General features: G+C 41.9%; 1 protein-coding gene across 1 annotated transcript in view; it reads left to right on the top strand.

The window, feature by feature from the left end:
• The first annotated feature begins 1,489 nt into the window (after window positions 1-1,489).
• SPTLC3 (serine palmitoyltransferase long chain base subunit 3) overlaps window positions 1,490-12,636 on the top strand; it is an 87,825-nt gene continuing 76,678 nt past the window's right edge. The window contains exon 1 of the mRNA XM_030489926.1: window positions 1,490-1,606. Coding sequence (XP_030345786.1) covers window positions 1,490-1,606 — 117 coding nt within the window. The remainder of the gene's footprint in view (window positions 1,607-12,636) is intronic.

Raw genomic sequence — 12,636 nt, 5'->3', positions numbered from 1 at the left:
CTCTGAAATGAGGTGAAATGCAGAAGGGAAGATGCACGAATGTTTCTCTTAAACACAGTTCAGGTCGCTGTTAGGTAGAGACCAAAAGATTTCCAACTTTTCCATTGAAGATATCCTACATTGCAAATCACTTCAAAGGAGAAAATACATGTTAGCAAATCAATGTATGACTAAGACAATTTTTCAAAACCAATGCAGTGTGTTTCCCTGTATATTTTTACAGTGGCTCATTTAATATTTAATCTCCTGTGTTCTACATACTCAAGTTGTAGGCTGCTTTTTCTGTATATCACTTACATTTCATTGCCAACATGACACAGTATCTTTTTATAATTAAAACACTCCAAGTGCTTTTATTCTCCCAGCTTTTCATCCTTACTGTTTTTCAAAATGGGTATTATAATACAGCTTTCCTTTAATCTCTCTCCATAATAATTTTAATCATTTTGGGAGGAAGGGATTCTGTCAAATGCTGCCAGATACTCTTAAACTTTCATGTTTTGCCACTAAAATCTGAAACATAAGAATTTAGTTCAACAAAGACAATATATGTATTTCCACAATCAATAAATTCTTGTCTTAAAAGCAAGGGTGAATGTTAGTCCTGCTTAGTAGTTTCACATGTATTAAAACCTGACTTGTTTTAAGACTAGATTAATAAACTTTATACAAGTCCATTTCCCATTAATTATAACAGCATTCCATTTACCCTATTACTGGCCAAACTGATTTTAAAGGTACAGTTCACTCCAGTAAACACCTGTGCACACATCTGTAGGATAGAGCTAAATATGTTGGTTTTAGCTCTAGATAAAACGTCATTTAAATACTAAAATGCTTTCCATTTCCTTGCAGGGTTAATGTTGTTTCTATCATACTACCTATGTAAGAAGAGAGAAAAAACAGAAAAGAGAAAAAGTTGTTCTGTTTTACTCAGTGAAATACTACTTTTGAGCCAATTCACTCTTAGCAAGATGAACCTTGTAATTTTAAAGATTACTCTATTTAAATTTTCCAAGCATTTTATTACTCTAAAAGGAGTAATGTAGCTCTATGTTGCGTGTAACCAGGAGGAGAAACTCTAATGTTCCTCACTGGGAGATGTTTAAGAGGTAATGTATCTTTAAGTGTCTCCGCCTCTGAATCCACCCACTTCTTGATAGCTGCAGCAGCCTTGTTGACTCATAGAAGCTGTGTTCATACAATAGCCAGCAATGAGACGTATTTCTCAGAGATTTTAAGAGCACACCTCCTGCTATGTATTTCGCGACCTAACTTGCTGGGGCTGAAGGTATACGAAAGAAACAGTTTTAAGTTTCTAAGATATTGCAAAAGATAGATCCTTCTCTCATCCCAGAAAATCCTGACAGACCAGTTGGATACCTTTCAGGCCTTAACCAAGAACTTTATCTGCTCGTCCCACTGTCTTTTTTACGGTAGAAAGACCTGAGATACCCTTAAGAACTGAGAATCTGACTAATTTAAACAGATGGCTAATCCCAGTGCTGTCTGCAATGGACATCTACATCATCATCATCATCAGAAACAGAATAACCTCTTAAAAAGTGGAATCTATAAGAAAAATGGAATTACAAAAGGAATGAAGGTAAGGTTTAATTGTTTACCCTAATTGCCTCAATATTGAAAACAAGTAGTTGCAACATTACTTATTAGGCTAGTTTTATGGCGGTCTTGGTCTCCATTGAACAGGTTGTATGGATTGGGCTTGTGCGTTAAGTTTTATAATCCTGGGATCTGATGCTGCTTTTTTTCTGTCATCCTAAACTGCAGTGAGAGTTGTGAGTGCTCCAGCAACATACTGCTGGTCCCGTGGATTAACTAGCCTCTACTTCATATTAAACACAACAAACACTTGCATGCTGAAATGCAGTAGTTTCCTTCTAAAGCTTAACTGTTGGTGGAGTTGACTTTATGTTGCATTAACCACTAATGGAACGCTGTTTTATCAATTTAAAGTGCGTGTGGAGTGGTTTTTAAAGTGTGACTTATTTCTGTACAAGTGTAACCAAAAAAAAGTATGCAGAGGAAGCTGTCTTTTCTTGATGTTTACGTTACTGCAGGGTTGGTTTAACTGATGCCTGCACTTTACTAATGCCGGCTCTCTCCTGTCTTCTACTGCTTAAAAACCGAGCCAGGTTGCTTCCTAGTTTCTCAAGCTGTTCTCTTTGAAACCAGCACTCCTCATTTATGTGAACATTTGTAGAACAGTTGGCATGTAGCAACCTAAAGAATAAACCACAAAACCAAAGATCTGCTTCTGCCAAAAGAACCCAAGTCTACAGGTCTGTGATGCTTGTTCTGAGAATGTACTGTCTGCCTTGAAGTGTCCTAATTCTGGATCATGATGTGATCGTTAGTAGAAAGTCTTGTAGTGATGAGAAAAAGGCTGGCTTTACAGTGGGGTGTGATGGTGAAAGGGGAGTGGAGAAGGTTGCTTTTGGAGCCTAAGCAGTCACCTGACCATCCCTGCTGAAAGCTTTAGACAATGACTGTGGCAGGGGCTCCACTGTTTTAGAAATAAACTGCTATCTTATATCTTTCTCGAAATGGGGCTCTCACACACCTAGCACTCTAATGAAGGCACACCCTGTGTCATGCTTAATGATTGTCTGGCTTTAGGTGTCTCCCTTGGTACCAGTGTTTCCCAATCTTTGGCTTGTGTAGTAGGATGAGGAAAGCAAAAATGCTTGTGCAATGATTGAAAGGCCTTTCTTGGGATTCACTTCCAGAAACCTAATCTCGCATCCTTTTATATGTCATCATTTTATGTATTAGCTATTTGCCACAACGATGTCTGGAGTCTCTGCTTTCACTTTGAGTGGTAAATTTCAAGGAATAAGCCTTGCCATTCAGTTACTGTTAAACTGCTGCAAGTAAGCAGTTTTGAAAGCAGTAGACTCCCATGAGGGGTTTACTAGAATTTCCTCCTTAATAGGAAAGCCATGGCTAGAGAAGTAAAGAAGAATATTACTGAGGGTGAACAAAAAGGAAATAAAGATTGGCCTGTAAGGGGTGGCAAAAAAATGAAGAAAATGTTAGTAGACCTATCTGCTAGATTAGTAAAGTCTAATAAGCACCATAGGGTTGGAGGAAAAGAGGTTTTACCCTGCTGTGTGATGTGAGAGAAGCACTGAACCACTGATAAATACCATCCATGGCTGAGGAAGTGGAGAGGAAGTGAAACCTTAGAAAGCTCAGGAGGCTTATCGCAGGCAGATTTGGTATGTCCGGGTCTAGCACCATGTTACGAATTACATGCTGTTTCCCCTCTCTTCCTGCTTCAAACACAGATTAGGAAAGAAGGAAACAATAAGAGACAGGAGTCCTCTATGAACCAGGAATCTCATTCCTGGTAGGAATCTCCCCATTCCTGTCTGGTCTGTTTCTCCACCCCAGCTGCCTCACCCTGTTGGGTACTTATGCTTTATCCTATTTTACAGGAACAGATACTATTCCTTCCAACTTAAGCTGTTTACATGGCATACTGCTCTAGGTGTGCAACTTCACACAGTCTTCCAGGGTGTTTGTATTTGCAACACCTCCCTGAGGTGTGCTTCCCACTTCACAGCTGGGATCTGAGGAGCAATATGGGCAGCTGGGTGCACAAGGAATTCTGAGCAGGAACCAGACCTAGGATTGTCATGATTCCAGTCCTCCTCCTTGCTTCCTTCTTTTTTGCTCTTTCTCCAACTTGCACCTATTTCCCCTAACACTTTCACACACATACTGCCTATTCAGTAAATGAATTCACTACTAAACACCTTAAATTGGAAGGGAAATATAGTGCTAGGATATTCAGGGGGTGTGACCGATGGTGCTGGTTCTAGCACTTAAGACTTGCGACAGTTCTGAAGCTCTTGGAGTTAGTTACAGCTCTGTTACTTTGCAAGGAGTGGAGGAGAGTGTTTTGGTTTGAGAGAGGCAACCAGTGGTGCTGAAGCTACAGCAAGGGCATGGCACACTGAAGGCTTCTAAGCCAGTAATACATAGCAATAGTTGCACGCAACTGACTGACTGGAACATCAGGCTTTGCAGAAATCGGCTCCATAAACCCTCTTTTTTTAGGGAGCCCACAGGAAGCACTGGCTTCAGGAAATGTTGGCTTTGGAAACACTGCTTTTGAAAACACTGGCTCAGGAACAATGTGTTTTACATCTTAATGATGTAAGGACATTTTTTGTGTTTGTGCGTGCATGACAGAAATAGAGAAGCAATTCTGATACAGCAAAACCCCCAGGTTGCCAAAGACAGGATTTTGTTTAATGGGTTGGGGAAGGTAATTAGGGATGATCAAATGTGGGTGAGTAGGGAGGTTCTCTTTGCTTCTAGCAAGCTGTGGCATACCAAGGACAGGAAAGGACACTGTCCTTTCCTGAGTGATAAAGAAGCAGGGAAGCATCCTACCAGAAGAGAAGCTGTTGTTGTGGGGAAAGAGATATACCACTTTGGGGTGGGACTGCTGGTTTGAATAGCTTCTGTGATTATTTTAAGTCTGACTCACTCAATTCTAGCTGATAGCACAGACTCCCACAGAATAATGAACCCAGGCCTAACCACATCCCCACAGCCATGCTGCATCCTTGCATTCCTTATAGCATATATCCTTATAGAAGCCTTCCAATACCTAAATGGCTATAAGAAATGTGGAGAGGGACTATTTACAAGGATGTGTAGGGATAGCACAAGGGGGAATAGCTTTAAACTGAAAGACGGGAGATTTAGATTACATATTAGGAAGAAATTCTTCACAATGGGGGTGGTGAGGCCCTGGCACAGGGTGCCCAGAGAATCTGTGGCTGCCCCATCCCTGGCAGTGTTCAAGGCCAGGTTGGACGGGGCTTGGAGCAACCTGCTCTAGTGGAAGGTGTCCCTGCCTGTGGTAGAGGGTTGGAACTAGTTTAAGGTTCCTTCCAATACAAACCATTCTGTGATGCTATAATTCCTTGGAAGATGGGCCACATTAAGACATAGGCTCTGGGAGGTGGGTCGTGGGCCTTGTCTTCCACTTCATTAGAACTTATAACACAGGCAGACGCTTTGTGTTCTTCCAGAACCTGTAGCCTGGACTTGCCCTTTTCCAAAGCACAATTCAGTAGCTAACCTATTTATTTATGTAATTGTAGTACGCAGGAGAAGGTACTTTTCTAGCAATGGTTTCTTTTGCTGTTATATTGTTGTTGATTGGGTGTCAATTGAAAGGGACATTGAGTTTTTAAAACAATAAATATGTTTGCCTAGTGAAAACATTTTTTCCTAAAGTACATATACAACAATTCTCTTCCTTTGGTAGATTATTTCCTTGGATGCCTTAGAGAGCCTCCAAGACAGTATAAAGCTATTTGTACATTCAATTTTTCTGTTCTGCACTGAGAATAGCACTTCAGTTGCAGTGAACAAGACTACAGACTTTTCCAGGGCTTTCAGTCTCCCTGATGGAAGGACAAAAGAGCCTGGGATGAAGTAAAACCCAGTAACGTCTTCCCCACTTACTTGATAGCCCAAAACCGTGATAGACTCTGCCATTTGGAGGCTCTATAATTCAGAAGCTGATTACGTTTACCCTCTGCCCTGTGACATCTGGACCCTCTCCGAACTGTTCTACTCTGCTATTGATTTGATACTCCAGCAGCTGGTCTTAGTACCTTCCATGCTTTTGGCTCCCCTGCTTTTCTTCCTTTCCTTTCTGCACTATAATGTTACTTACTCCCCAGTGAAGATCTCATAGAAAACATTGGTTGTTTAAAAAGAAAGTCATGACAAGAATATGCCATGCAACTGTTCTCATAGGAGTCATTTTCTTGTACGTTGCAAATGCCCCCTGTAATTTCTTCATGCTCTGTCCTTTCACATATACTTGTATCACATATAAGATAGAACTTACTTCATGTGCATTTGCAGTGGTTAGTGTAACTGGGGCATTTTGGATGCAAACTTAATATAAATGTTAATGAGTCCTGTGGGGAAAAAATAAACTGATTCCCACAATTAAAGTCATGTGATAAGGCTTATTAATAAAAGAAGAGAAAGAAGGGAGGGTTAAGGCTGATCACTCTACAGCCTTTCTAATGTTTGCAGCCTCAGCTGTGCAACCATAAAATGATCTGCCGACAGAATCCTTTTTTCCTGAAGTATCTTCATTTCTTGGTGTTGCTTTGGGTAAAAACAAACTAAAAGGGGACTTTGCTGGCCCCAGCCTGTTTCACCTGCAGCACCTAAGCCTTTTGAACCTGTTCCACTGCACATGTACTAGTGGAAAGCACAATCTTCATAAGCCCTCTGGGTATCATAGCTGTAGTGACAACAGGAAAATACTGAGAATTGGTTTCCAGTCAGAGTTCTCTACCAATTACTACACCTGTTGCACAGCTGCACCACAGACATGACCTCCTCATCCTCAGTTCCTGCCTTCTCCTTGGTTTCGAGCCCCAGAAATTCGTTGCTTTGTACCAGCACTCTCAGCTAATAATCACAGGTCTCAGATCCACACCCTTGTTTCTGTCATCTACTCTGCTATGTGATGAGCTCAATGCATTGGAAGCAGGAAATGTTGAAGAAGTCTTTCTGCAAACTGAGATGTGACAAGCATGTAGCCACATAAAGAGTTGCTACAGGAGTCACTGAGTTACATGTGTGCTATATGAGACTTTACATGCAAGGCTAGGGATCGCATTGTACAATAAGCTTCCAGCAGGGCTGGAGTCTCTACCCTGTTAACATCTGAAATCTCTAAATTCAGCTAATTAAATTTTGGAAGTTTAAGCCCTGACAAAAATAGCATGTAGTAATTTGCTTTGGCTTGAAAGACCGAGCATGTCAGGCCTTTAAGGACAACCTCCTTTTAGTATAAGAACAAGAAATTGAGTGAATGTATCAGGAAGCTGGCCCAGCTAAACAGATAACCCATGATTAAGCTCCAGTGCAAAAAAAAAAGGCAGTATACAAAAGGTAGAAGCAGGAATTGGGTTATGAAAGAGGAAATTTAAAACATTGCAGTGACATGAAGGAATGGTGTTAGGAAATTCAAAGCTCACCAGGAGTCGATATTTGCAGGGGACATCAAGAGAAGCAAGAGGAGCTTTTACTGCTACATTAGTAGTAAATGAATACACACAGAAAATGTGGGTCATTGCTGAATAGTGTGGATGGCTTAGTGATTGCAGATACAGGAAAGGCTGAGGTATTCCATGCTTTCTTTCACCAACGAAGTCTTCCAAGCCTCTTTGTTGCCAAACTACCAGTAGTGGAAGACAATCAAGTCCTGGATCTATTGAGAACTCTCAAACCATACAAGTGCATGGGATCAGAAGGAAGCATCCAAGTGTGCTGGCTGATGCCATATTAATATCACACGCTACCATCTTTGACAGGTCACAGATATCAAAGATCATCCCTGATAACTTGAGAAAGACAAACGTTTCACATGTCTTCAAAAGATAGGATAACTTCTAGGAAATGTAGTTTCCTATGGGGGAAGGTAAGGAATAACGAGCACGGATGTAGAAAGTATAAACGGTGTTTGTCTGACCGTCTTCTATGATGAAGTGATTAGATTTGTGAATGAGGGCAGAATGATGGATGTCATCTACCTTGTCGTTAGTAATACTGTCCTCTTATGCTCCTTGGGACATTGCGGTCTCCATGGGTAGACAACTATATGGGTTAATAACTGGCTGGATCATTGGGCTCAAAGAGTGGTGGTTAATGGTTCATACTTTGCCTGAAGGCTGAAGAGGTTTCATAAATGGGGAAAAAAAAGAATCAACATGCAGATAACAGCACTGAGACACGTTGCTCTGGAGCCTCCATTATGGATGCTTTCATGAGGCACCTGGGCAAAACCCTGAGCACCCTGCCGGAAATTTGATGTTGACCTGCCTTTGAACACAAGGACAAACCAGAGACCAGCTGGGGGCCCATCCAGTCAGAGTGAGTCTGTGACCCTTTAGTGTATGGAGGAAGCATCTCTTTGGTAAGAGGTAGCTGCAGCGATCTAAAAATGGACAGAATTGATCCGGAACCCTAGAGGGTCTTCTGTGGGTAATTATCTGCTAAGCAGCTTATTCTTGCTCAGTAGAGGTAGTTAGTAAAAGAAAGCCATGAAGTAGCTATTCCCATTGCCCATCTACTTATGCCTCTTCAGCGTGAGAATTAACTACCTTTGCAAGCTGTAAACAGCACTCTAGCTTTCAGAAACAAGCAAGGTAATGTGCATTTTCTGCCTGCTATGTTGGTGAGGGACATAGCTGGCTGCAGTCCATTGCAGAAGCAAGTTCATGAATATAATGGCCAGAATCATAAGATAACGGCTGCTTGGGGACTGTCTGGGTCTCCTGGGAGCTGGCACAGGCAGGAGTGTGTTTATAATCCTCACCAATGTTCTGTCATTTTCCCGAATTCCACCCCCTCGCTTAAGTCACCATTTCCACTGGGACTGGCAAAGCTGGAGGTGTCCGTTTGGGCTTGCGGGGTGTAAGGCAGGGTAATTCAGAGGCACGTAATAAACACATATTAAAAAAAGGATTGAACATATCTCTACAATAATGTTCTGAATTGGGTGTTCCACTCATCCTGTCAGGCACTACCAGTAGATTGTTTCATTTGATGTATTAAGTCCTGAAGATGCTGAATGTCAGCCTCTCTGCTGGGTGATTCATCAGTTATGTTGGAGCAACACATGCCTTCAAAATTGGAGCAGTGTTTATGGTGTCAAAGGAGGAGATATTCTACCACCAATCGATTTTGTAATGTTCCTTGGTGTAAACCTGTTACCTCCCTGGAAAAAACAACAATCAGGACCATTAATATCAAAAGGACCTAGCACAGCATAATTCTGCAATACAGCTACTGGGATTTACATGATTCCATTTCCCCTGGAGTTAATATTTTTGAGAGATACCATCTGGAAGAATTTCAGGGCTTAACATATTTCATTCTGGAGGTGTTGTATTACAACCATAGGGTGTTTGGTTATGAATGTTCCAGCTCTTTAAGGAAAAACCTGCTTTAGTAAGATGTGAACTCCAGTGTTTATTGTTTTACTACTGGTTAGCTGCTCTAATTGTTTCTTCAATGTCCTGTTCATTCTTTCAATCAAGCTATTAGCTTGGGGATGGTAGGCAATGTGGAATATTCGATCTGTTCCTAGCCCTTGAGCACAGTCTTGGACGTTACGTCCAATCAAGTGTGTTCCTTGGTCACTTTGCATTTGATGAGGAGATCTGTATTGATAATGAGCTGTTCTAAAGCTTCAGTTGTGTTATGTTGATTAGCATATTTGGTAGGTTTAGCAAAAAACTGTAATGACACCATATCCACTGCAGCGAATACAGATCACCACTACCTCAATAGGGGCAGGGGGCCCATGTAATCAACCTGCCAGGTATTCAAGGCTCACTGACCCCGTTTTATCTTTCCCCATGGCCAATTTAATGCCCTTCAATGTAGCTGTATACAAATAGCACAATTATGTGCACATGCTTTATAAATATAATGGCTATTGAAAAGAAAACATTAGCAAAAATCTATCACCACCTTCCAGGGTTGTAAATTTTTGCTGATTTTTTTCTATAAGAGTAACTATGTCTGGTACCATAACTGCAAGTGGGGGGTGACTTTATTCGATTATCTATGATCTACAGTCATTCTCCAAGTGCTGTCTGGTTTTTGAACAGTCCAAATAGGATTATTAAAAGCAGTCATGGTTTCCTTAACAATTCCCACTTGTTGAAGTGCCTGAATGGTTTGAATAATTTCCTCTTTCCCCCCTGGAATACAATATTGTTTTACTGTTACCACCTTGGCAAGCATGGGCAGCACAACAGGATCCCACTTTAGGAATCCATGCAAGATAGCTATAGATCAAATAGCAAATCCCACTTGTGAAGTCCTGAAGGAAAATCAACCATATGAAATATCAAGTGTTTGTTTTGCCAACACATCAATACCAAGATATATTCTTTCACTGGAACAATTAACGCTGTCCTGGTAAATGGAGTGGCATTTCCTATTGTTAAGGTAACCTTAGCTCAGAGGGCAGGGGTCGGATTTCCTCCAGCTCCACGGATCTGTGATGTGGCTTCTTTATTATTAATATTACTGTGTAATGCAACAACTTCAGCTCCAGAATCCACCAGAGCTAACATGTAAAATTCCCCTAGACTTTATAGTTAATGGAAGATAGGGGTGTTGTTCCCACTTGATGTAAGAGGCTGCAGTGGCGGCAATTTTGAGGGACCTGCCACACCTTCATTTCTGCTGGTTTGGCATTTGCCACTTAGTGCCTTGCCTTAAGGTGGCAGGCAGGGGTGGAGGGTGGGCACAGAGTTAGTGGTGTGGCCAGGGGTGATCGGCTTTTTTGCCTAGGCGCTAACTTTTGCCATTGGCGAAATATTTCTAGTGATGTGATCTCATTTATTTCTGATTTGGGACACCAGCTTGTACAAGATCATTCCACATCTGTTTCCTCACTGCCTGCAGTGTAACTCCTTGGTTTCGCCAGCTTTCCTTTACACACCACCCTCAAAGATGGTCCCAAAGTTACACCCCCAGTTTCCCTCAAGGTATTTGCTAGGGGACCTACGTGACCTGTATCATTTATGACTGCTGGTATAATCAAGGATTTTAGTGAGGCAGGTGCTCCTCTAGAAGCTGCAGTTTGATACCTCTCATTATTGCAACCCTGTCCAGATTGAATCCCATAATCAATGCATGATCCATCAATGTTATCAAAATGTTCCCAGGTACAGCAAAGTAAGGTGATGACCAGGACAGCAAGCAGTGAAAGCAAAAAGCAGCCACCAAGGAGCACTGGACTCTAACACACAGTAAGGCAAGCAAGGCCCATGGCAAGCACAGAAGCCTGCTGATTAACAGCTAAACAGCAAAAACAACTGTGAACTTGAACTAGTACATTCCAACCAAATCTATCTTCAACCCTTCATGCCTCACATTGGGCAACAAAAAGCACTGTCATGGTTTAACCCTAGCCACTACATGCTATCAACTGTTCTGCAGTATCTTGCAGCCCATAGCACCACTCTGCTTGAGTAGTAATTACTTCTTGCACAATTGCCTTTATGTCTTGTAAAGTCCTGACTTCCTTTTCCCATTCTCTCATTACTCTATAGTGCAACAACTTCATGGTCAAGAGCTCCAAGAGAAGTAACCAATAGCCATCCCAATCTCCCCGCTAACTTGGGAGAAGAATCTGATGCTGCTTTCCATGGCAATCCGTGCATGGTCATTTCAGTTATCTGGGGGGTAGCCCCATCATCTATTTCAGGCCATGCTTCTGGCAGGGCTCAGGTAGCCAGGAAAGCGACCACAGAGGTTCAGCACTCAGTATTGGGCCATGAAGTAGGGACACAAGTAGTATGGAGGATGACCAAACCTGCTGGTTTTGCCTCTACTTCAGGCATCCATGCAGGTGTAGTTTACCATTGTGCTTTGATCTGTCCCACAGCATGTCTCAAGCATGTTTGATTCTAAGTCAATCACAGGCCTTTCATTGAAGCACGGATTTTCTACTTGTCCAACATACAAGACTAAACAACAATTAGTACGATATATGTGTATTTTCTATCACTCAGCTGCAGCTTACTTGACTATATTTATAATCCTTCTCACCAATCTTCCATTATTTTCCCACAGTCTCTATAAAACCTGAATTTTCACCAGAATAATGGCTAACATCATGCTGCCTCTCACAGCTTGCTGTTTGCAAATGTGCACTGGGGATTCAAATCCTATTTTATAGGCTACAAGACATATAGATTCTTTAATTTATCATGATATGCAGGTCAGTTTCTGCTGCCACCAGATGTATGAACTCTCTCATGGATGGGTATTTTTAAATTTCTATTTAACAAAACTTTACTTTTGTTGTGGTGAGGACTGTGGCATTAACCAGCAAAACAGGAAATTAAATCTCCCTACAATGACCAGTGGCTCTGCCAGAGAATTCCTGCCATTCCTGGCAGCTAATTTTTCCACAGGAAACACTTTTAGAAAGCAACCAAGCCAGTAGTTTTGTGACACTATTGTCTGAGAGTTGTCACTGTGGGATGTATGTTGAATTGGGAAGAAAAATGTCATTTAAGGAGAAGAGCAGGCAGCAGGAACCAGCTGTGTTGTGTGCCAGACTGGAGAGGAGCTGGAGCATTTTGAACTTTAGGATATATTAATCACAGGATTATTTGGGTTAGAAGGGACCTAAAGCTCATCCAGTTCAAACCCCACTGCCATGGGCAGGGACATCTGCCACCATAGCAGGTTGCTCCAAGCCCCATCCAACCTGGCTTTGAACACTGCCAGGGATGGGGCAGCCACAGCTTCTCTGGGCAACCTGTGCCAGTTCAGCTAGATAGCTAGAGCATTCAGTGTGATACCTTCAGCATATAACTGCAAGAAGAGTTGAATTCCCAGGACAGGTATCGTCTCTGTGCACCTGTGTCTTCACCTGGCCTGTTCTGGCCAGGTGACTTTCTCCTTCCTGTAGCACTTCGAATTCATGGGAGAACAAGCAGTTTAGCCTTGTGTGTTCTTCTGATCTTCTCAGTCTTTTTGGAAATTATTCAGCTGTATCCTTTCCTTTGTTCATTTGGCCAAGCACAGCTT

Source organism: Strigops habroptila, chromosome 6 (genome assembly GCF_004027225.2).
Source record: "Strigops habroptila isolate Jane chromosome 6, bStrHab1.2.pri, whole genome shotgun sequence".
In the NCBI taxonomy this organism is placed as follows: Eukaryota; Metazoa; Chordata; class Aves; order Psittaciformes; family Psittacidae; genus Strigops; species Strigops habroptila.
The sequence above is the reverse complement of the archived record's forward strand: the minus strand, read 5'-3'. Positions and strand labels throughout refer to the sequence as shown.